Genomic DNA, 25,000 nt, shown 5'->3' with positions numbered 1-25,000 from the left:
ATAATCTACTCTACAAACGCCCTGTGACAGATTAGGGTTGGTTTTGGTCTGGGCACAATTTCGCCCTTTTCCTTACTCGTTTTGCTGTTGTTGACAAAAGTAAAGATGCATAAATGGTCGTTTACTGACAGCTTAGGGCTTTGTTCAGGGCACAGCCTAGCATTTTCGAGATTAACAACAGAAATTTGAGGCCTCGTGTGGGAGTCGTGACGTGACAGAGCTGCTTTTCTGTGGAAATGCCCTCCATTACTTACAACGGAAATGCATTGCACCAATACTGTACGCAGAATACACTTGTGTGAAAATAACAGATTTTTCATGATGGCAGTCTGTCGGAAGAGATTATAAGGTTGTATGCATAATTCTGAAAAAGCACATATATGAGTGTGTATGTATGTATAGTATGTACATTTCATATGTGAGCACAGTACGTGTGCATGTGTGTGTGTGGTTACTGTGTGCACCTGAGCGTGGAAGTGCGATTGTGTTTAATGTGGGAATCTGAGCAAGATGTGTGCATGTGTGAGTGTGTTCATTGTGTGCTGATGAATATATGAAACTGACAATGTGTGTGCACGTACGAGTGATTCAAAGGTGTGTGTCTGTGAGTGTATGAATGTGTGCACGTGTGAATGTGTCGAATGTGTGCATCTACAATCAGTGTGCGTGTGAGCGAGTGTGAGCGAGTGTGCCATTCAAAGCACCGGGTGCCATGAATGATTATCTTTCACCACTGTGTGTCGGAAACATCCCACACTCTCTTCGCCCAGTGCATTCCAAAGCACACCACACCCTTCGAGGACCCCCAACTGACCCGCTTCCCCCTTTCCATCCATAGGAAGGGTGTCCTGAGGATTGCCCGTTTATTTGGACAGGTAGCTGAAGGTTAGCAAGGCGGCATCAGAACTGCCAGGGCCACTGTTACCAGGGACGGATGATGATTCCATGGGCCCCTGGGCCAGACACATGGGTATTACTAGTTTACAAAACGATTCAGGGTTTTAGGCCAGATGTGAGAGTCTATGTTGTTTAGCTGTTTGGGGGATTGTTGCCAGATAGAATATGAAAATACAGAACTTTTAATGCAATACAAGAATGTAACTATAGAGGTTAGAGCTTCAGGGGGGCCCTTTGACTCTTGGGCCCTTGGGCCTGGGCCTGGTAGGCCAGTGCAGTAATCTGTCCCTGGCTCCTACTACATCACATGTGTCTGGCACATGCATGCTTTATTTGAAAACGGGAATTCCTTAAATTCTCAACTCCCTGATTGGCCGACATAGATGGCTATGGCCTTCAAGTGCCTCCTTGTAGTGCTTGTAGACTCTGTCTCTCTCTCTCCCCCCCCCTCTCTCTCTCCCTCTCTCTGTCTCTCATCCTGTCTTTCCTCTTTCTCTTCCCCTCATCCCCCACCTCTCTTAATCTCCAAACGTATTTTGAGTCCCCAAACGTCCGTTCTACCTCAGTCTGTTACCTTCCTCTTTACTTCCGCCCAGCTTTCTCACCCTCTTTTTTTCTCTCCCCCTTTTCCACTCCTCTCTCCCACTTTCTCCTTCCCTCCATCTTCACCCTTTTCTCTCTGCTTCTTTCTTTCTCTCCATCTGTGGAGTGTGCTCTGCATGCGGGTTCCTTAATTTGTCAGTATAGCTCACAGTCCGGTGCTGTTGGCTGCAGCTACAACCAGAGGCCAGGAGTGTCAAATCTCACACTGCACTGCTTCACAGACATGTGCCTGCTAGAGACTGTAACACACACACACACACACACACACACACACACACACACAGACACACACACACACACACACACACACACACACACACACACACACACACACACACACACACACACACACACACACACACACACACACACACACACACACACACACACTTTTGGTTGTTCAGAGGAGTATCTATCCCGAAGTCAATACAATCCTGTACATTCAACGGCTGAAGAACCAGCACCATAATAAATTCAATAATCTGTCTAGAGTACATTGGCACTTTGTTTTATAGATACTTTGTTATATAGATTTTACTGGGGGGTGGGGGGGGGGTGCTGGAGGGATATCTACAGGATGACAAGTTGATGAGAAGTTTATTTATTTCTTCCAGGAATGTTTAAGACAGCCTAATGACAAACGAGGACATAACCATACCATAACATCACTAGCACTTTATATCTGCTAGTGATGTTAGCTATGATTATGTCCTCGTTTGAAAGTCGCTTTGGTTATAAAGCGTCTGCGAAATGCAATGTAATGTAATGTAATGTAATGTAATGAGAGGTCAGCTGTGTGATGAAAGAGGATGAATGGGACCCCATGTTTGCAAATAGCCATAATTGAGAAGAAAAGGGTAGCAGTGGTGGCCTGTCCCAAATACAGTGCTTGTGGAGGCACTGTAGGTGGCTAAACAGAACAGAATGAGGTCCCCTGAAATAATGAGTGGCTAGAGATAGACTAGACTATTTGGGACACCATCACACTAACATTAACAAGGACAACATTAGCCAGTTGCTAAGGTGTAATCAGGGGAGCTAGCTGTCGGATGTCCTAAACCTGTGCTCATATTACCGTAGCAGTCCATGCAATAAAAATAAAATTGACGGAATGTGGAGAAGCAGAGGAAAGGCTTCTGACATCTCACTCCCTTTTGGATTCTAACAAAAGAGGAAGGAACTATTTCTGGGTCAGGAATTGATGGTAAATGATCCCACAAAGATCCAACTATATTTTTATGTTACTGGACAAAAGCAGTTAAGGCATGACAATGTCAGTTTTGTTGTTTTCTCCAACAGTGAACGTGTGAAAGTGAAGTCTATACTTCTTTTTCAGGCCCATTTCCTATTGTTTTCTCTATCTCCTACATTCAATACATGTCAATAAGCCAATTAAGCAGTATGACCCGAGTGGGAGGGATGATGTGAACGAACATCCTCCCGGGTGTGGTTCGGCCATAGGTACGAAGCCGAAGGCTGAGTGCTGTCGGCAATCACACCTGGGAGGATGTCAGTTCACATCATCCTGACCACGGGGGTCATATTGCTTTTATACAATAGTTCAATTGCCAAGAAAAATACCAGAATACATTTTCGAATAAATGTTTATTAGTTACCTTCATCATCAGTTGTTTACCTGCTCCGCTAAGCAAAGTAGTTCCGAATTGATTGTATGGTTGCTATGCAATGACGAGCTGACAGTGCCAGCGCGCAACGTTCCTTGAAACTATGTGATGCGCATTTCTGTGTGGACTGCGACTGGGCTTTGCTTAGGCCCTACTAAAATGATGCATGATGCATGTGAACACTGTGCAACTTCAATATTTTTAGTTAGATGCCTACTTTTGTAAGCCTTTTGGCCGACACTGATTTTTGCATTTTTGTGGACCGCAAACTTGCTGATAAAACATTGTTATTAGCTGCGTAAAGACACACCTCCCTCGTCTTTCCCTCTCTAGTCCAGCGTAAGATCCGAGCACTGTTCTCACACGCCTATGTTACCCCGGTGTCTGCTTTAAGCTACTGCTGTAGGCCTAGGCTACAACATTGTTGCTGAAACACTTTCTCAGGCAAACGTCTGATGTGGGTGTGCACCCGAGGAAGGGGTTCACATTCCCCCCCCAATAAACTGAAAGGCAACTCATTCCAGTTCCAAGCGGCCATCGTTTCAAATTGCATGGCACACGGTATCTTGCTTCCAGATGCCCACTTTGTAGACTACACCTATTCATTGATTTGCATGTGGACGGCAAGCTTGCTGATATATTAAGGGCATCTCTTCCTTCTCCCGCAGCGCAAATGAGATCCGATTATAGCGATTCTCATACACGGCAGGATATTGACATTGCCTTGCTGTCTCTCTGTAAAAAAGTGTCCGTTGTCCCGCATATCTCCCGTTTGAAATTATCTTCCGTGTATGAATAGAAATTTTAAATAGTAAGCTACATATAGATTGTCTTCAAAGGGCTACGAAATAGCGGCCACAGAGGTGTGCCAACTGCCCAGACAACTGCACTATAATCAGCTAACTAGGACACGCATCTCTGTCATGCAGGCGTGCGTGCGCCTAACTTAGTCCGGCATGGAACAATGGAATAGAATGATGCCGAGTTCAAAATATGCGGCCCTAGTTACATTCACTTTCACCGCAGTAGCTATGAGATAGAATGATGGCGAGTTCAAAATGCACGGCCCTGGTTACATTCTATCCACAGCGGAGTGATTATTAGGTGTGATGAGTCTCCGGGGATGATGTCCACCTAGACATCCTCCCCCTTACCACGCGTAGAATGCCAGTAGAACACGTCTCATCCAATCAGATATCGCAAAATAAATTGACCGGATCGAACTATTGTATAAATGGAAAATAAAGAAGAAGTGTAAAGGATAGGGATGATAATGAATGGTCACCACTATAATTGTCTACAGACCAAAATCACCCTGAACCAATGAACCATGCATTGACACTCTGTTCAGGTCAAGAGCTGTGGAGTGAAGAGTCATCTTAATTCCCATACAGCTTTTGGTGCTCTTGTTCTTTGGGATGAAAAAGGTGGAAATCTTTAAAAACAAAACCTTTCCACTATTGTGGCAAAATAGTTGACTCTACTCCACTTCACAAAATAGTTGACTCTACTTTCTCTCCAATTTCAGATTTCAACAACATTCTGAAATTTGGATTAGGCAACTTGCTAATTTTAGGTTTTTAATTTTAGGGGGTTTTTTTAGGTGCTGCTGGCCAGCTGTGCAAAGTGTGGCTTTAAAGTCATGCAAAATACTGTTGTACGTTACTCCTTTTACACCAACTCAGCGACTCTTAGCCAGGGTGACTTACATTGAATTAGACACAGAAACCCCAGACCCGGGTTACCCAGGAGAAACAGAGACTTTTGATGAATAAGCAATATTGTCAGTGCATACTGTACATATGCTCTAAGTGTACCCCATTGACTTGTACGTATTCGCAACTGTTGATCAATTTCTGGTGCTCGGTTTTCAATCTGTGGGGCGGCGCAACAGAATGATCTATGAATGTCTTGTATCCCCAAGTGGTAGAATCGCAACCTACATTCCCCACCCTACCTATATTCCCAATAGGATCTACCATCGACCAAGTCAGAGACTATCAAGTCAGAGAGCTGCCCAACAAACAGCTGTTCCCTCAACATAGGCTATGCCACTGATTTTCTGATCAACCTGTTTGATATTGTGCTTGCTTACAGTGTTAAGATGATTCTGGTCTGGTTTAAAAATGGTTGGACCACATTTTGAAACAGTGTGGCACCTCGCTTTGTACTGTGAAAGTCTTCTTGCTTGTAGAAATGTTTCAGTTTTTCTCGCCTGGCTTCTATTGGACACTCGAAGCACAGAGAGTGCCCTATCTTCCTCTTCATCTACAGTACATGGACTGAAAACATTGAATGCATCTAGGTGTTAGCCAGACATGCAAGCTACCAGGCATGCAAATCAGAACCGTTTGGGAATAGATCTTCAAGAGGAAGATTGAGCACCTCTGCCCCATAGAGTAGGGGAGTCCCCCTTCAGTCCAGCCAGGGTACAGGAAGGCTCAGAGATAACCGGTCAAGCACAGTTTTTCTATTTTTATGTCTGTGCAGTGGGATAGTCAAACTAGCATCCAAGAGGTCTTGTATCAAGAGATTGTGGAGCATGCCACACAAAAGCCTAGGGATCCAGGAAGGGAAATGGTGGGCTCTAGGTGTCTGACTATACCAACGAGAGGGGTGTTGGGTTAGTGGGCAGGATTGGCAATGGAGGGAGGGAGGACGGTGCTAGGGTGGAGGAGGTTGGGCATAGGTACAGTAGGAGATGACGTCCAAGTTGATCCCTACAGGCCTTAGCCCAACAGTGGAGAAAGTCATGAGGCGATACCGTCCAGAGAGCTTAACTGTAAGCCAGTGGAGTTATTTGATCTTGAAGACGTTTCACTCCTAATCCCACAAAGTTTTTCAGTTATCGTCGATGAAGAGGGAATGCTGGAAACTATACCAAAGATTTTCTTGGTGCCTTTCCACCATCTCTGGTATACCTCTTTAGACCCTCCCTTCAGCACTTGACAAAGGAGTCACATAGCTAGGTGGCAAGAGTCATTAGTGTTCCATATAATCTCCATGTAAGGACAGATGGCCAGTTAAATTGGATGAGAAGCGAAACATCTTCATCTTCAACGTCCAGTTGCTTACAGCTAAACTGTTTGAAGAACATGCCCTGGATGAATGAGAATCTTCACAGACAAGGTCTGTGACAGAGACATCATGTTTGCCTTAGGAGGGATAGCTATGGCAGGCCAAAGACATTATAGGATAGATTTGCTAACTCCTCAAAAGGTCATCTGACCCATCGACATACCAGATCTGTGTTATTGCATTTTGTTTTCCCAACACACTGTTTTCTGCTTTGATTGTTCTTGGTTTTCCACCGTTTACGGGATGAGGAGTACAGAATCCTACCTATAAGATCTTTGACATGTTACATAGCCTTGGTTAGTTCTGTTGACCTCCACAGGTTTATGGAGCATTGCCCAGGGATGAGGGTGGACCTGGGAATGAGTTGGTTGTGATCATAGAGGGACTGTCTGTCTATATGTTTTTTTTTGTAACCCAAAAAGTAAAATAAACACAAAAAGAATAAAAAAATTAAAAAGAATAAAAAAGTAAAAGAAAAAAACCTCAAAACACCAAAAAAGTAAAAAAGGGGGTAGATAGCAAAAGGAGAGAAGGGTAAAAACAAGCACAAGCGCCATGGCAACACATAGAAAGAGGAAGAAAAGAGTTACCCATAAGTAGCCGCCGTTTCACCCTCTTGTCCACATCAGCTAGTGACGTGGCATTGAACTCAGAGCTCTCAATTGCAGCCTCATCTTTCTCTAAAAACACAAGTGACAGGGGACAAACAGGGAGCAGTTGGTTAATGAGAAGCTAATGATTCACCGCCTGCCACAGACAGCCCGGTCCTCTTGGCATTGGAGCAAACCAAAAAATGGAGGGAAAACAAAACAAAAACAAATAAAAAAGTAAAATGAAATGAATCAAATGAAATGAAATGAAGCGAAATGAAAAGAAAAAATAAACCAAAGCCAGGAAGCAAGAAGCCATGAGGAAGCGCCAATATCCCTGTTAGAGTGTTAAAGCCCACCGCTGAATCAAAAATGAAATGAGAAAAAATATATATAACAAGTTGAAGCATTCCCCAAATCAAAAAATCAAATAAGTATTCTCCCAATATGATTTTTTTCCAAACAAAAACTGAGAAGAACAATACCATGACATATTTATGGAGTGGACAAGGAGGGAAGGAGGTGGGGGGAGGTTTGCCATTTCGTGGCTTTAAAAAGGGGGGCAATTTGGGATAATGGAGGACAGGACGGGAATGGGACGGGTATGGTAGGAGAGGGGGAAGTTAGGATGGACTGGGGATGTGAGGAGAGGGAAGGGAAGGGGCACTGGTATTGCTGATGTCGCCGTTGCAGTTCCTGTCTTCCATATCAAACGGCTACTTTTATTTTGACACAGCGATTCCCTTGCTAAAAGCCCAAAAGAACAGACCAAGGACAGACACAGAGCGCAGGACGGAAGCAGAAGAAGATGAAAAGGATGGATGGATGGATGGATGGATGGATGGATGGATGGATGGATGGATGGATGGATGGATGGATGGATGGATAAGACATTGACAGAGGTATGGATAGGGTGATATAGACAGATAGATGGATGGGTGGATGAAAGGATGGATGGATATACTATATGGCCAGAAGCAAACTGCATGAGAAAAAAAAGATGACACCAGGAGAGAGTGATAGAGGACAAATATGAAACCGTACAAACAGGAAAAGGGTGGAACATGTAGGAGTGATGGCATTACTGAAAAGGAGCCATGAACCAGGAACAGTTGCCTCCCATGGGCGCAAGAGCGGCATGGGAGAAATGGATTGCACAGTGGCCGATGATGGAGAAAGAAAGAGAGAAAGATCAAAAAGAGAGAGAAAAAGAATGGAAAGACAGTCTTTAAAGTCCAGAGAGACCAGAGAGGGAGGGAAAGACAGAGTGAGACACAGAGAGGCAGATAGAGAGAGAGAGAGAGAGAGAGAGAGAGAGAGAGAGAGAGAGAGAGAGAGAGAGAGAGAGAGAGAGAGAGAGAGAGAGAGAGAGAGAGAGAGAGAGAGAGAGAGAGAGAGAAGAGTGAAGAGAGAGAGGGAGAGCATGCAGACGGCTGTATGTCAGTCTGGGGGACAGTGCTGGTTGCCTGTTTGTCTATGGAACACATCACAACTGGCTTGGACAGTCAAGTCAACGCAGGAGAACTTAAAGGTTCCCAAGCGGAGGAGCAGTGGCTGGCAGCGATTGGCTGGAGGGGTGGGGAGTGGGCGGGGCATTGGCAATTGGCATTTGGCATTGGCAGGTAGCAAAGGTAGCAAATATGGCAGACATATGGCAGCAAGGTGTGTTGCAGCACGTTGCAGCAAGTTGTTGCCGTGGTTAAAGAGGCATGCATGGCGAATGTAGCAGCAAAATACATGTACATGTACATGGGGAGACAGGGCAAAGAATGGGAGTTAGTATTGTTCTAGAGACATACATACATACATACATACAGAGCGAGAAAGAGAGAGAGAGAGACAAAGACAAAGAAACAGACAGAGAGAGACAGGCACACAGAGAGAGACAGAGAGAAAGAGAGAGAGCGAGAGAGAGAGAGAGACAGAGAGAGAGAGAGAGAGAGAGAGAGAGAGAGAGAGAGAGAGAGAGAGAGAGAGAGAGAGAGAGAGAGAGAGACAGAGACAGAGACAGAGACAGAGACCATAACTGAATGGTGAATAGGTGAAGAGGAGTCAGGATGTAACAAGCTGTGAAAGACAGGGTTGGAGAAGGGGCAGGGGTTGGGCATATTTAAACATACCCAGATATTTTGATAAATGAAAACCTTTCCCTTCGTTTGTGTCTTTCGTTTACACACAAACTGAGGTTTTTCCATGGAAAACGAAGCTTCCTAAAAACTTCGGGAAAAGTGGAGATTGTTTAAAAAAAAAAAAACTCCGGTTGGCATTTGTATGGCATTCTCCTTACCGCGCATAGGCTTAACGTATTTATGACAGCTCTTGGCAGCATATGTATGCAAATTTGTTCGTATATCAAAATATCGGGTATGTATAAACGGCGCTTTAAAAAGTAGGGTTGCATATGGACAATCGGCTTCAGAGAACAGCATAGGCTGACTGTAGTCGGGGTGCATAGTCAGTGGGGCAAAATAAAGGTGGCAACATTGCTACGGGGGAAATAAATAGCTGAATGCACATTGTTTCTGTGTGCACTTTTGTATGTTTTAGATTTACATGTTTGAATGTTGCATGAAATAGAGGGGAGTTGAGAAAGCAAGAGAAATTCAGAGTGTTTTGTGGAAGAAAAAGACACAACTGTGCCTTAGGGGTGTGCGCAGATACATATATGTGCATGTAAGTGTTTGTGTGTGGACCCTGTGTCCCCAGTCCGCACTAGGGGAAGACATGGGACTATTTGGTTTATGAAGGGGGGGAGGGTGGACTCCTTGGTCTTAATACCTCCTCTTGAAGTAGGTGTAAGTGTAAAGGGGTTGGGCTGGGGTGGGGTGGGGTGGGGTGCGGTCGAGTTGGGGTGGTGTTTAGTAATCACTTGAGGGTTGGGGTGTGTTGGTGGCTCAGGAGTAAGACAAATAATTAGTCATTATCTCTATAATGGGCAAAGCTATTCAGTGTGCAAAAAGGGAGGTATTACTATTATTACTAACGAGTTACCGGTCAACGGGGAGGAAAAACAAACAAACAAGAAACAAACAAAACAAACAAAAACAAACAAAATAAACAAACTAAACAAAGTAAACAAAAATAAAGGAAGAGATGCAAAGACACTTTTCCCATGCAGACAGGTGAGAGTAGTGTGTTAACTGAGAGGCAGAGAAAGAGGGTCAAAAAGAAGAGACGTAAAAGTAGAGAGGGAGATAATGACGATGAGCGAGGGAACAAGACAAGACTCATGAATAACAAAAATGGCGGAAGAGAGAGAGAGAGAGAGAGAGAGAGAGAGAGAGAGAGAGAGAGAGAGAGAGAGAGAGAGAGAGAGAGAGAGAGAGAGAGAAGGAGAGGGAGGGAGGGGAGATAGGGGTGCATGCTGCTAACATGACTGGAGGCGTGGAGTAGAGTACCGAGACGGAGATCCCAGAGGCTGAGCCACAACTGGAGATGGACTCCACTCTCAGCACCAAAATAAAGACAGAGGGGGAGAGAGAGAGAGAGAGAGAGAGAGAGAGAGAGAGAGAGAGAGAGAGAGAGCGAGAGCGAGAGCGAGATTGAGAGAAAGGTGAACAAATGAATGAATGAATGAATCAATACATAGATGAATAAATGAGAGGAGTGGAGGGTGAGTGGAGGAGCAGTTGGAGGTGAGGTGGAGGAGGAGGGCAAATAGTGGTCATTTGGCAGGTGGTGAGTTGGTGGGATGGTAGGGTAGGTATGTGTGGTTTGCTCATTCGTGGGCAGAGGACAGGACTGTGGGTGAGAGGGCGGCTGGGTTGGGGACATCCAGGACGTCGAGGACAAGGGGACATGACATGCCATCTCAGGTCTTGCTTGTTCTTGAGGGGGGCTTTTTTTCTCGAATTGCTCGTGTTCGTGTTTATTTTCGGTTATTTTTTGAAGGAGTGGGGGGGGGGGGGTCCTCTATTCGCTTTGATCAGGCTGCAATTGAGATGTCCGCTCGAGTGAACTTTTCCTCTATTTTTGTTTTTATTCTACCCAATTTCCTTTCCTTGCCTTTGCCTTTTTTTAAACTCATTTTTTAAAATCTCAAATATATGAATCACCCTCGAATATCTTTCCTTTTTCATTCACTAAACAACAATGCTAAGACAAGACAGGCAATCAGTAACTATCACCAGAAAACAGGAGGAAAAGGTAGTGGAATAAGGAAGCCTATGGCATCGCCAGACACAAGAGGAGAAAAGAGAGAGGAACCTGGAGGATGGGGGGGGGGGGTACTGCACACAAGAACAAGAACAAGAAAGTGGAGGAAGACCTAAGACAGTGCTACGCAGGAAGAGCCAGTGGGGGGCGAAGAGATTGGGGGGAACTATGAGGACACTACAAACAGGAACAAGAAAGCGGGATGGGGATATAAAAGAGGAGAGGGGGTGGGGGTGGGGGTAGGGCAATTTAGAGCGCTGCACGAGAAGGAGGAGGAGGGGGAGGAGGAGGAGTCCAGTGGGAGCATGTCCAGAAACAGAGAGGAGTGGGGAAGGTCCGTGTGGGAAGACTCCATGGTAGGAGGAGGGGGAAAGAGGAGAGAGGGGGGAGGGGGGGGGCAGGAGATGATGTGTGACCCTGAAGATACCCCCCCTCTCGGTTCACCCCACCTTCTGATGGTCCAGGCTGCTCCAGTTCCAGGGCTGGAAAGGAAAACCATGATTGAGCACAGTAACACAGAAACGTAACTTTTTTTTTCAACGGTGGTACAACGTACAGGTGTGCAGACAAAACACATCCAGGTCAACCCCTGGTGCTGTTGATGGGGGAAGGGGCTCTGCAGCTTGGCAGATTTAGGGGTGGTGGAACGAGTAAAGGCCCATTCATTCACTACATTTTGCAGAGGTATCAAAAGTAGAAGTAAAAGTAAATTCATAGTGTAAGTACAACAATAGCACATGATATTACATAGCTGTTACGCCATTTACTCCGACATTGTACCGACTGACTGTTGTTACTGAAAAACACTAAACACCTAACAAGGACCCACCACAACAAATTTGACCCAACCAGTGTTGAGTCAGCTGAGTAAGTACACAGGTCTACTGGATACTCAGATAAGTTACCTAAGTAGGGAGGAAACTGTTTTTGTCTTTCTTTACTTTTACTTTTACTTCTGAGACCTCTGTACATTTGCCAGTTACATGTGTGTATTTCTCCACACATTCTACACGTTAATACCTTCCCACCTCTGCTGATTTTTGACTTAGGCCCTGTTTTTTTTTCTTCGGTTTGTTTAATCCGTAATCACATTCTGCCCAATGTCAAACTTTGAGCAAAATCAATGGATATGGCGTGTGAAATGCTACTCATGAATACTGCATGCCTAAGGCCGGGGACATGCTTGCTAGAGGATACGCGTGCATGTGCTCTTTTTGGTCATAAATGTGATGCCATATGAATTTTATATCAATTTTTTTGTGCGGTACAGCCCCAGACACAGCGTACACAGACGTGGCGTGTGTACGGTGTAATATTGACAAAACCATGAGGGGCTACCCTCTGAACTTCAATGTTGAGGTTGCAGTAGAGTTGAACAATGATGGAAAATATTAATGATGCAATTCACCTTTCCGCAGTCGAACCCCCAAACAGTAACTGACCAATCATAGCATTAGCAATGGTTACTAAGTTCGGGACCTCAGTCAAACATGCCATTGTGATGAATGGAAGTCTTTGGGAGAGACCCCTACTCCTGAAGATAAAATTAAATGTTGTGGCTATGCTGTCTGTAAAATCGACTACCCGATATCCATAAAGGTTCGAGGGAGGGGTTAAATTTTGTTCCTTCCCGAAACCAAAGAGCCAGGGAGAGAAATACAGGCTGTGGATTCCCAGGTGAAAAAGTGGTTCAATTTAGTACAATAAAAGCATGGCTGAAGTGTACTTAGCATGTTAAAAGTGCACTCATGCTTTTTGTGCTAAGAAAAAGTATGTTTACAATATGCTTATTTAAAGTGTACTTAAAATTAGATGTAATTAAGTTGCTCTCAAAGAAAGTACACTTAGCGAACCATACTTCAAGTGGACTTCGAAGATGTTTGGCTAAAGTGTATTTAGAGGAATATACTAATAGTGTTCTAATAGTGAACTTACTTAAAGTGTATTTTTTAATAACATATTGCAATTGTACTTTTTTAAAGTGCAATATGATTACACTTCACCCAAATGTCTTCGAAGTGTGATTTTCTATAGTGCGCTTTAAAGTAAATCGCTTTAACATATTGCAAGTACACTTTTTCTAAGTGCACCATGATTGTACTTCACCCAAATATCTTCAAAGTGTGCTTACACAAAGTGCATTTACCCATCATGCACCATCATGCATGTCCCATCATGCAATGGACTTCTTGGAGCTAAATTTCTCAAACAGAAAGCCATTTATCTTGAGGGAATATTTTTGGTTTGCATGAAAATATTACTCGTTATATTCTGTGTTTATTGTAGGGGTTTTTAAAATTTAAAGTGGTACACAGAAAATGACCATGTTCCCACCGTCATTATGATGGTCACGTATATGTTCTGGTATATATAGGCTCACACTTCCCATGATATCATGGTGGGAGGTAAGTTGGAACTAGTTGTTCAAGCAAATCAAAGAGGGTCACCATTATTGATCAATTCAAGTGATGAACTGCAGGAAGGTGGTGCAAGACTGAAATAAAGTGATATGTGTATCTGAAATCTCTCTAACAATGCAATGATTGTAAATGTCAGTCGTGCAAGGCATGCATACTGTAACACTACTGTGACATGTGGCTGTGTGTAATGTGCAAGCTCTGAGGACCAGCATGGATTGTAGTATTACAATTTATGTCATGTACTTGGGAGTGTACTGTAAATATACTTCAAGCATGCCTGTTATATATTTACAATACTTAATATGATATACTTTTTACAGACTTAAAGTGTTCTAATGTAGTCCAAAGAAGCATGAAGTTAATATACTTTTATTGAACTTCTAGTAACAATAAAATGTTATAGAAGTGTACTCAAGCACACTCTTAATGCCATACGAATGCATGAAAAGCGTGTTTGGAGCATACTTTCAAAAGTATGCTTGTAGTGCACTTAAAGTTGTCCAAAAGCGGTGCCAATTTAGCATCCTCAGTGTGCTGCAAGTGTGCTGAAGTACTGCTTTAGTAGTGCTTCAGCGCACTAATAGTGCAATGAAGCACACTTTAAATCGCCGGAAATAGTACACTTTGTACTAAGTACGGTCAAAAAAAGTACACTTTAAGTATATGGGTTTTTCACCTGGGTTAAGAGCAAGGTGGACGACCAGCAGCTGAATGTCAGCAACAGAAGCTGTCACAATCACGTGGATTTAATGCTACAAATCTGATATTCACACGGATTTAATGCTACAAGTGTGAAAGTTGACTTACCCTGCTGTACACGAGCATTGCTGCTCTCATATTTAATTTTCCCGACAAGAAGCTACAAAATTACGAGGCGCTTGCTACGTTTCAGTCCCTATACATTCAGCGTCAATGCTTTACCCTCTATCCTGACCTCTTTTTACTGTCTACACACACGGTATAATGTCATGGATGTAGCCTTCATAGGCATATTGCGTCTGCTTTGATCTGAGTTCTTGCCATTTTTCTAGAAATTGCTTGTGATTTCTTTGGGCAGAGCCGATATTGACAGGGGTGAAAATATGTTACGCCATTCATTTCAATGCTGAGAACCTGGAGTACGAGCGTGTTTGACTGACATAGGAACCGTTGCTAACGGGGCAGGCGTTTGCGGAACAGTGAATTGTGTACTTTGTACGTTTTGACATTTTTTAATTAATAAAACAAATTGCTAATCATAAAAAAAGAAAATATTAACCCCTATGTTATAACCTTACTATCACCAAAATTGTAATGGCTATGTCTTAATCTGTTACTTAAGGCTCTCGGTACTGTCATAGCAATGTTGTTATGATGTAGTTAAGTATTTTCAGCAAATAGTGAATAGGCCCGTCGGCGAGACCATCTGCAGTAAGAGGCTACAGACAATGCCGTTGGCCATGTTCCCCCTACATCTTCCCCCTACCCGTTCACAGTTCTGTGCGTAATTTAAGGCTAACAACAAGCATGTCCTCTGCCTAACACAAAGACTATGAGTGGGCCTTTAGTCTGGGGGACAGATAACACCACAGCCCCTCCCACCCAAGCTGTAGTCAAAGAGTGGTTTAGTAGGAAAGACAGCACACGACAATATCAAAGGTTTATTCCATCAGCTTCGTTGACATACAGTGGGTAGCCTACATGTCAGAGTGTCCTTTTTGACAACATTGAAGAAAACAGTCATGACATAAATCATAGTCACATTTCGACACACAAATGCACACGATATATAAACAAAATAAATCACACAAACATTAACTGAGAACGTTGCTTTGTGGCCCTTCAAAAAAAACCTGCATGCCTTTGTCTCTTCATCTTGGTACGTTGGTAGGTGCTTCAGACCATTTTCCATTTAGAAAAACACTGCTTCAGATGATGTGTATGCGTGACATTTGCGTTTCATCCCATTTGGGCCACTGAGTGCATCGGCAGGATCTAATTCCAACCATCACTGCCCAGACAAGGGGCTGGCATTACAAGCAGCAGCAGAACCCGCAAAAAGGCACACACACACACACACATGCACACAAACGCATGCGCACACACACACACACGCGCGCGCGCGCATACACACGCATACCCATGCACACACGCACACACACATACACACACACACAAACATACACATAAGCACGCACACACACACACATATATACACACAGACACACACACACACACACGATCTGTGATCTTAGTACAGTGGTGCATGGTGCTGCCGAGTGTGACAGTGTTGTGGGCTGTGACTGATGGCTGGAGTCTAAACAACACGGAGCTGTCAAAAAAGACTCCTGGTTACCCCATAAGTAACATACCAACGCTAGCTCGAATGAGCTAACCACAGAAAAACCTGAAGTCGACAAAAGAGAGAGAGAGAGAGAGAGAGAGAGAGAGAGAGAGAGAGAGAGAGAGAGAGAGAGAGAGAGAGAGAGGTGGACAGAGAGACTAGGAGAAAGGCAGACAGATAGACAGACAGAGAGTCAGGGAGAATCAGAAAGGGGGAGAGAGAGGGAGAAAGAGAGAGATGGAGAGACAGAGAGAGGGAGAGAGAGAGAGGGAGCGATAGAGGGAGAGAGAGAAATAGCTGGCTAAGATGGGTCTGTGTCTGCTGCTGCCATTTAGGCACTTAACACCCAGTGCAGACACTGTCTGGAACGTTTCAGTTTATTTTGGGGTCATGCAGGAGTGTGACGAAAACACCTGCACAAATGAGGGAGCGCACACGCACACCTCCTCACTTCATACAATATCATATTCATATATTTGAACTCTTTTTTGAAAGCCAGGATGATGAATGGATGACTTTTTAATCCATTTAGGAATATAAAAATGTTCAGACCCACAAAACAGCCCTCGTGGGGGCTACTGAGAGTGTGATTTGTGAAGGCATCTGGATTTTCGAGACGGCATCTTCTGAAGGTGATTTAGCCAACAGTGGGTCACTGGGGATAGATACACACACCTCGCTCAATGACACTCACAGCCATCTTGGAAGTGTTTCTCTCTGCCTACTTCACTTTCAATTCCCCCAAGCTTCTTTTTCAGCTCCGCACCCACACACCCATAACACCCCTCCCCTCCTCAACGCTAACCCCCTCCACCCCCCACCCCCCAATCCCCCACCCAAAAAAGAAAAATGGAGAGTGGAAATGTACAGAAAAAGAAAACATTAAAAGAAAGCCGAAAAGGAGAGGAAAAATAATGTCTGACACCAGCACAGGTGAAAAAAAACCCTTTGTTAAACCCCATACACAAAGACGCCAATCAGCACCAGTTCTTACCTGGAATTTGAAATGTGTCTTTCACAAATACAGTATGTGCAAAGAATTTTTATGTCCCTTGAAAAGGAAACTGTGAACGTTGTGAGACGCTTTAATGTGTTAAATGATTCTTTTCGTTCTCTTTTGCTTTGGCAAACATGTTGCTGCTAAACCCAGTGGATGTGCGGTATTTCTCCCCCCTCATTTCCCTTCCTTTCCTTTCTTTTCTCCTTTCTTTTCCTTCTTTCCTTCTTTCTTTCTTTCTTTCTTTCTTTTCTCGCTGGCGTAATGAAGATGATGAATGTGTTTTTCAACCGCGGACGTCTGGGTGATTAACTTCCCAGTGACTAGCCTATCTCCTCACACACATAGACACACACACAGACACACAGGCACACACGCACATGCACATAGACACACACAGGCGCACACACACACACATGTGCACACACACACACACACACACACACACACACACACACACACACACACACACACACACACACACACACACACATAGACACACACACAGACGCACACACACACACATGCGCACAAACACACACACACACAACCAAACACACACACACATACACACACGCAAACACTCACACACATAGACACACACAGAGACACACTGGCGCACACACACAAACACACACACACACACAAACACACACACACACACACAAACACACACAGGCGTACAAGTACACGCACAAACCCACACACACACACAGACACACACACACACACACACACACACACACACACACACACACACACACACACACACACACACACACACACACACACACACACACACACACATAGAGACACAGACATACACACGTACACTCACAAACACGCACACACACACACACACACACACACACACACACACACACACACACACACACACACACACACACACACACACACACACACACACACACACACACACACACACACGCTGCCTACACACAGCCCCAAACTTCTGAAACACGTTACAGAAGCCTGGGCTGGGCACAGACTGTGACACATTAACTGCCCCATATTGTACTCTAACACGTTCCTGTGTGTGTGTGTGTGTGTGTGTGTGTGTGTGTGTGTGTGTGTGTGTGTGTGTGTGTGTGTGTGTGTGTGTGTGTGTGTGTGTGTGTGTGTGTGTGTGTGTGTGTGTGTGTGTGTGTGTGTGTGGTGTGTGTGTGTGCGCGCGCGTGTGTGTGTGTGTGTGTGTGTGTGTGTGTGTGTGTGTGTGTGTGTGTGTGTGTGTGTGTGTGTGTGTGTGTGTGTGTGTGTGTGTGTGTGTGCGTGCGTGCGTGCGTGTAAGAGACAGAAAATAAGATGAACATTGGCAGTTTGTGCTATATCTTCTATAAATAAAACACAAAATACTGAGGGGGGAATCAAAGCAAGTCTAAGTGAAAACCTTTGATTTGTTTAATTATTGACTATCTGAGGATTGTCAGGTGATCCAACCCTTAGTTGGTATGATGTGTGTGTGTGTGTGTGTGTGTGTGTGTGTGTGTGTGTGTGTGTGTGTGTGTGTGTGTGTGTGTGTGTGTGTGTGTGTGTGTGTGTGTGTGTGTGTGTGTGTGTGTGTGTGTGTCTATGTGTGTGCGTGTGTGTATGACTCACCGATGCAGGTCTTGCTGTCCGAATGCAGGGCATATTTCTGATGGCATCCACACACTGGTCCAGAGTCCGTCTCCTCGCACGAGTGCTGGCATCCTCCATTACCATAGTGACATGTCACTGGTGATACACAAGTGCCATGTTTACATGATGTGTTTTAACCCCAAATGAATAATTCTGAATTAAATAGTTTGGAATTGAACTAATTCTCAGAATTTACAAAAAGCACTTTCATGCATCATTTATCCATTTCATCTGGGGATCAGAAAGCATTTCGATTGGACCAAGGATGCATGTGCTGGGTCCTTGCCATCTGCATTGGGTCTGAATTGCTGCCTCTTGCATCTTCGCATAGGGGTATATAATTATCTTTTCATGAATATTTGTTAAATAATGACCTAATATTTACTATGATGAAAGTACAATAAGTTTTGCACCTAAAAATGCCCATTTTGGAGAGTCAAAATGGCAGACCATGGAGAATATCCCCCTTTTCATGTATGAAAAGTGCCATCTTCACAGTCATAATGAATCGGCCTACTTAGAAATTGATGATGGTAAGTATTCATGAAAAAGGTCACTTTGTAAATGGGCAGCATGAATTCTGGAAATAATTCCAAATTATGAAGTGTTTACATGAAGTTTTCAAAACGGAATTAAGTTTCATTCGGAATTAAAGGGGCCATATTATGCTTTTCCATGTCCATTTACTCATTTACTGGATTTCATTGGGTCTGTTGTACCTACAACCTTGGTGAAAGCTGCATTTCACAAATCGCCCTTTAGAGGGAGAATTTCTTAACCACAGGACTGTTATTTCTGAACTGCCTCAGTTTAGTTTTCAACATTCCATAGCTTTTGTTTCTGGTACAAGTATATGTCATGGTGTACTTTGCATTACTGCTTATGAGACAGAGTTTTGACGACGTCACAGTTGATTGTAATGGCAGAGACAGCAGGCCTGCAGCTCATTTGTCCATCGTCAATAGCAGCCACATATCTGAATTTGAGACAGGATTATGATTTGATGAAGCCTGTTTGTGAATACACCAACCAGTATAGCTACAAGAACAGCATGGGATTTCGGCATTGTGAAACCAAAAGTTGATTCAATCAGGCAAATAGACAGACAACGAAAACGAGAACAAGAAAGAGAGAGAACTACATATAAAAGGTACATATACAAAAATATTATCCCAACTGTAGTGTAATGAGTTTCCATGACTGAGTTTAGCTGTACCATCGTAAAAGGAAGCAGCAATAGACCTGCCCGAATCTCATTGAAGCAACATGGGCCCGACCAAGTGAAGGAGAGACAAAGAGAAATGAAATATAGAACAAGAGAAACAGGAAGACCGGAAGATGAGCTAGGTCTTTTCACTGGTTGCAAAACACACACACACACACACACACACACACACACACACACACACACACACACACACACACACACACACACACACACACACACACACACACACACACACACACACACACACACACACACACACACACACAGCCCGGTGAGGAGAAAGACAGAGGATGCCAAAACGAGGAGAGATATACATAAAAATCCTGATGACATTCACGTGGAGATAGGACAACGAAAACAGATAAAGCCAAAGATGCGCAAGAGAGAAGCATACCATGCAGAAAATTGGAGGATAGAGAGAGAGAGAGAGAGAGAGAGAGAGAGAGAGAGAGAGAGAGAGAGAGAGAAAGAGAGAGAGAGAGAGAGAGAAGAACAGCCAGACAGCCAGATAAACAGACAGGCAGGTCAGGAACGGCGAGATTCACTGCTAAAAATAAGGGCCAATATCCTTTCTTTATTGTTCGCTACCGAGGTTTGAATGATGATCTGGCTTGTAGTCTATCATAGTTTTATGGTCAAATGTAATAAAATTGACATGTAACATTTCGTGGTAATTTACAACATATGTTTAGTTTGTGTTCTCTTCTGTCATACAAAAGGACTTGGCAGCCGACACTGCACAGCGCCTCCGCGCCAATAAACCATTACTTGATTTGGTGAGACAGTGAGAGGACGAGAAAAATGTCGAGAGAGAGAGAGAGAGAGAGAGAGAGAGAGAGAGAGAGAGAGAGAGAGAGAGAGAGAGGCAAGAGAAAAGGACAGAGAGAACTGAAATGAGAAAGAGGGGGAAGAAGGGGGACAATGAGACAGAAATGAGAAAAGCAATAGTGGGAATGAAGGATCCCATACAGGGACAAAGAGAGAGAGGGAGAGAGATCAAGAGACCCAGGAAAGACAGTGGAGGGAATGAGGGGAGACTGGGAAAGAAAGAAAGAAAGAAAGGAAGAGAGAGATTGTGTGTGTGTGAGAGCGAGAGAAAGTGAGAGTGATAGAGAGCACGAAAGAGATTGAGAGGGAAAGAAGGGAGGAGAGAGAGAGTGTGTGTGGGAGGAAAAATCGTGAAAAGTAGAGAGAGAGACAGAGAGAGAGAGAGACAGAGAGAGAGAGAGAGGGAGAGAGAGAGAGATTTAGTGCCAAAGTGTTCATGCTTTCCGGCAGCTCTTTGGAGTGAGTCCCCGGGCGGCTGAATCAAAAGTGTGTTAATGTTTATGACCTTTTAGCATGCCTCAGAGGCCTATACGGGCGGAGGAGGAGGAGGACTGTGTGCGCCTGCGTGCGTGCGTGCGTGCGTGCGTGCGTGCGTGCGTGCGTGTGTGCGTGTGTGTGTGTGTGTGTGTGTGTGTGCGTGCGTGTGTGTGTGTGAATGTCTGAGGCCTAGAGGGGTAACTGCACGGCAAGTGTTTTGGAAGGAGGGATGTTTTATCTGGAGAGAGAGAGAGAGAGAGAGAGAGAGAGAGAGAGAGAGAGAGAGAGAGAGAGAGAGAGAGAGAGAGAGAGAGGGGCAGTAGGAGAGGATATGGGTTTGAATGAAAGGAAAGGAAAAAGTGATACATAGGCATATATATATATGTATATATGTCAATGAAAAATATCCAAGGCACTCTTCTTCTTGGTTAAAAAGCTTTGTAACCAAGAAGAAGAGTGCCTTGGATATTTTTCATTGACATGGATGGATCCTTAGTAAAGGATAACCAAAGAGCACCTTCGCCAAAACTTGACTGAACGCCGAAGCCCTCTGACCCTTTTTTCTTTGTTCTGGATATATATATTGTAAATACAAAAGAGTGGATGGCTGGCTTAGAAGAAGAGCAAGAGAAAGAGCAGAGAGAAGTGAGAGAAAGGAGGCAGAGATTGAGTGTGAGGAGGTAGGAGAGACACACAGGGAAGACAAATGGCCTGACAAAGCCAGTATGTACAGTATATACAAAATCATACAACAATACAGAGTCAGACCAGGGCTGGGCTGAGGTTGAAAAACAGTCCTGGCATTTTTTGGCATAGATCAACCTCTCACACAGCTAGGGCTGGGAATCGATCCAGATCTCCTGGATTCATTCGATTCTGATCCAGAAGGTCACAATCTGATTCGATCCTTGATCCGATTCGATTCTATATCGATCTTTAGTATGGCTGGGTTGTCACTTTAACCCATTTTTGCCTAGAATTGTAAGATCCAATATAAAAACCTAAACATCTCAGGCTCGCACATACGCAAAATGGTATGAGAGAAAGAAGTGGGAAACTTGGCATGAGGGAGAAAGTTGGGAAAAGACTGGCACTATTTACATGAACAGGCCATGTGTATTTGTGCATGTAGCCTATGTGAATGTGGACAAGAGCAACAGGATGTGGTTGAGAAAATAGCGTGATGCAAAAAATCAATCCACAAAGTTTTGAATCGATATCGCACTTTTCAAAAGTGATTTGATCTTTTGAACAAAGCCCTACACACAGCCACGTGCTTTTGTCCATTTTAAAACTGAGGGCCGGTCTCTAATGAAACAAGCAAACAAAAGGCCAGCATCGGCCCCGGGGACTGTTGGCCCACCGGGAAAATGGCCTGTCTGCCATATTCCCAGTACAGCCCTGGAGACAGACAGAATGACACAGACAATGAGTGAGTGGAGAATAGGGGGGGGGGGTTGAGTGATGAAAAGAGAGAGGGTGAAAGAGATGAAAGAAGGTAGGAAAAAGAAAAGTAAGAATAAATGAAGAGTTCAGATGCAAAACCCCCTAACTCCATTTCTGAAGACCTACACTTCTATATTTTTAGAGAACCCCGTTGTTGGTTTGGTTTACATTCATGTACTTGATAATACATATAAATAGTTATATTACATAAATAAAATAAAAAATATGCAATTTTGATAGCTTTGTATTAAATAAAAATTAATTAAGATTATTTTCTGAAATGGCACTTAGGGGGTTTTGCATCTGAACTCTTCAAATATGTCATAGGTTTTTTTTCCTTTATAAACATTGATGTTGTGAGAAGGGGCAAGATACTGGCAGCCATTTTTTGACCGACAGCGGTTTCCAACAATCAGAGGTTGAACAGTGCGCAGCCAGGGATTGTTTACAAACGTGAAACCCATGTATCGACAGAGAAGAAGAAATAGGTTGGAGGGGTGGATGCATGGACAGATAAAGGAAGAGAGAGAAAAATAGAGAACATGAAAATGAGAGATAAGGAGAGGGAAGGCATGAACATGAAGAGAGAGCGAGAGAGAAAGAGGGAGAAAGAGAGAGAGAGAGAGAGAGAGAGAGAGAGAGAGAGAATAAGTGAGAGCCGTTCGTTCATCCCTACAGCCCTGTGCAATCAGCACTGGCAACATCTGCGTCTGTGTGCGCAGCAATAAAGTACAAGGCCTGCTTGCTTACTTGAGCTCCACAGTCGTACCTCTCCCTTTCTTCTCTTTCTCTCCCTCTCTCTCTCTCTTTCTCCCTTTTTCTCTCTCTCCCATTACACACACACACACACACACACACACACACACACACACACACACACACACACACACACACACACACACACACACACACACACACACACACACACACACACACACACACACACACACACACACACACACACACACACACACATTCCAAACACACATAACAATGAGACACTGAAGGAGAGAGGATGTTGCCAGATTTCGCAATATTTCACTACTTGTTTGTTTTCGTTAGCGAGCACAGTGCGTTGCCAAACAAAGTGTGGCTAATAAAAAAAAATCCCTCCCCTACTCCTCCATCTCTGTCTCCACCCCCACCACCCCCCCACCCCCCTCCTCCTTGGATGCATGGGCAGATAAAGGAAGAGAGAGAGAAATAGAGAGCATGAAAGTGAGAGAAAAGGAGAGGGAGGGAGAGAGAGAGGGAGAGAGAGAGAGAGAGAGAGAGAGAGAGAGAGAGAGAGACAAGAAGGGAGAGTCCCCTCTCTACTCCTCCATCTCCACCTCCACCCCTCTCTCCTTCCCCCTCTGTTCTCCAACGATACCTCCGTCCTTATCTCCCCTTCCCATCTTCCCAGGCCTTTACTCTGCAGTGTTGTCTGTGCAAAAGCTTTCAGGTTAAAGGGGGAGGAGAGGGGTGAATAAGGTCATGGATAGAGAAGAGGGGAGGTGGAGGGAGAGGAGAAGAGAGGAGGAGGTGAAGGAGACATGGAGATGTGTTGAGGAGGAGGAATTAGAGGAGGAGAGGTCTGGACGGGGGTGGAGACGGAGATGGAGGAGACCGGGGAGGTGAGGTAGAAGAGGAGAGGTGGAGGGACAGGAGGGGGTGAAGGAGACATGTTACGGTAGAGGGAAGTAGGATATGTGTTGAGGAGGAGGAATTTGGAGGAGGAGGGGTCTGGAAAAGGGGAGACGGAGCTGGAGGAGACCGGGGAGGCGAGACAGATGGATGGAGGTGGAAGGCGGAAGTAGAGGTGATGTGATGTAAGATGAAGGAGTTGAAGGAGAATTGGAATGGGAGAGGGAAGCAAGAGCTGTGGTGTGGAAGACAGCAGTGAGGGTGGGGCAGTGGTGGTGGAGGAGGAGGAGAGATCAACAAGGAGGAGCTGAGTGTAGCAGAGATTATGTGGAGGAGGAGGAGGAGGAGGAGGAGGAGGGTGGGTGGGAGGAGTGGTGGGAAGAGGGCAGTCATGGTTTCACAGTTACAGAGGAGGTCTTTGGACCAGAGGGTTGCAGGTTCACATCCCATCATTACCATTAGCTGGCTCAAGTGCCCTTGAGCAAGGGCCCTAACCCCACAATGCTCCAGGGACTGTAACCAATACCCTGCAGTAACTGTAAGTCAATTCGGATGAAAGCTTCAGCTACTGAATGCAACGTAATGTAACAAGGGTGCAAGACATCAAGGGGAGCAGAGGAGGAGGAGGAGGAGGAGAGAGGAAAAGACGTTGTGTAAAAGAGGGGAGAGGAGATGCAGATGATTGGTGCAGAGGAGGAGAAGAAAGAGAAGGCTAGCATGGCCTAGTGGTTAAGGAGATGGACTTGATATCAGATGGATCCATGTTTGAATCTCACTCCATGGCTGATGTGACCTTGACCCCACACTGATCCAGGGACTGTAATCAATAATCTGAACTTATGAGATAACTGTAAATAGCTTTGGATAAAAGTGTCATCTAAGTCTAATGTAATGTAACATTAAAAGGAATATTGGTGGAGACAGGCACTCTGTTTCTCGAAAGCATCGTTGCTAACCAGTTAGCAGCTTACTTGGTTCCCAATGGGAAATTGCATTGAAGCTAGTTAGCAACAACGCTTTCGAGAAACGGGGTCCTTTTCTTGTGTGGGAAAGACAAGGTGTGGTGTGG

The 25,000-nt window shown here is 44.5% G+C and overlaps 1 protein-coding gene across 2 annotated transcripts in view; it reads right to left on the bottom strand.

Annotated features, from left to right (window-relative positions):
* scube1 (signal peptide, CUB domain, EGF-like 1) overlaps window positions 1-25,000 on the bottom strand; it is a 203,843-nt gene that overhangs the window by 66,367 nt on the left and 112,476 nt on the right. The window contains exons 6-7 of one of the 2 annotated variants that reach the window (XM_063217132.1): window positions 18,306-18,422; window positions 6,794-6,883 (exon numbers count right to left, since the gene is read on the bottom strand). In XM_063217132.1, the coding sequence (XP_063073202.1) occupies window positions 6,794-6,883; window positions 18,306-18,422 (207 nt within the window). The remainder of the gene's footprint in view (window positions 1-6,793; window positions 6,884-18,305; window positions 18,423-25,000) is intronic. The other variant, XM_063217133.1, reaches the window with a different exon arrangement.

This window comes from Engraulis encrasicolus, chromosome 15 (genome assembly GCF_034702125.1).
Source record: "Engraulis encrasicolus isolate BLACKSEA-1 chromosome 15, IST_EnEncr_1.0, whole genome shotgun sequence".
In the NCBI taxonomy this organism is placed as follows: Eukaryota; Metazoa; Chordata; class Actinopteri; order Clupeiformes; family Engraulidae; genus Engraulis; species Engraulis encrasicolus.
This window is presented reverse-complemented; position numbering and strand designations above follow the sequence as displayed.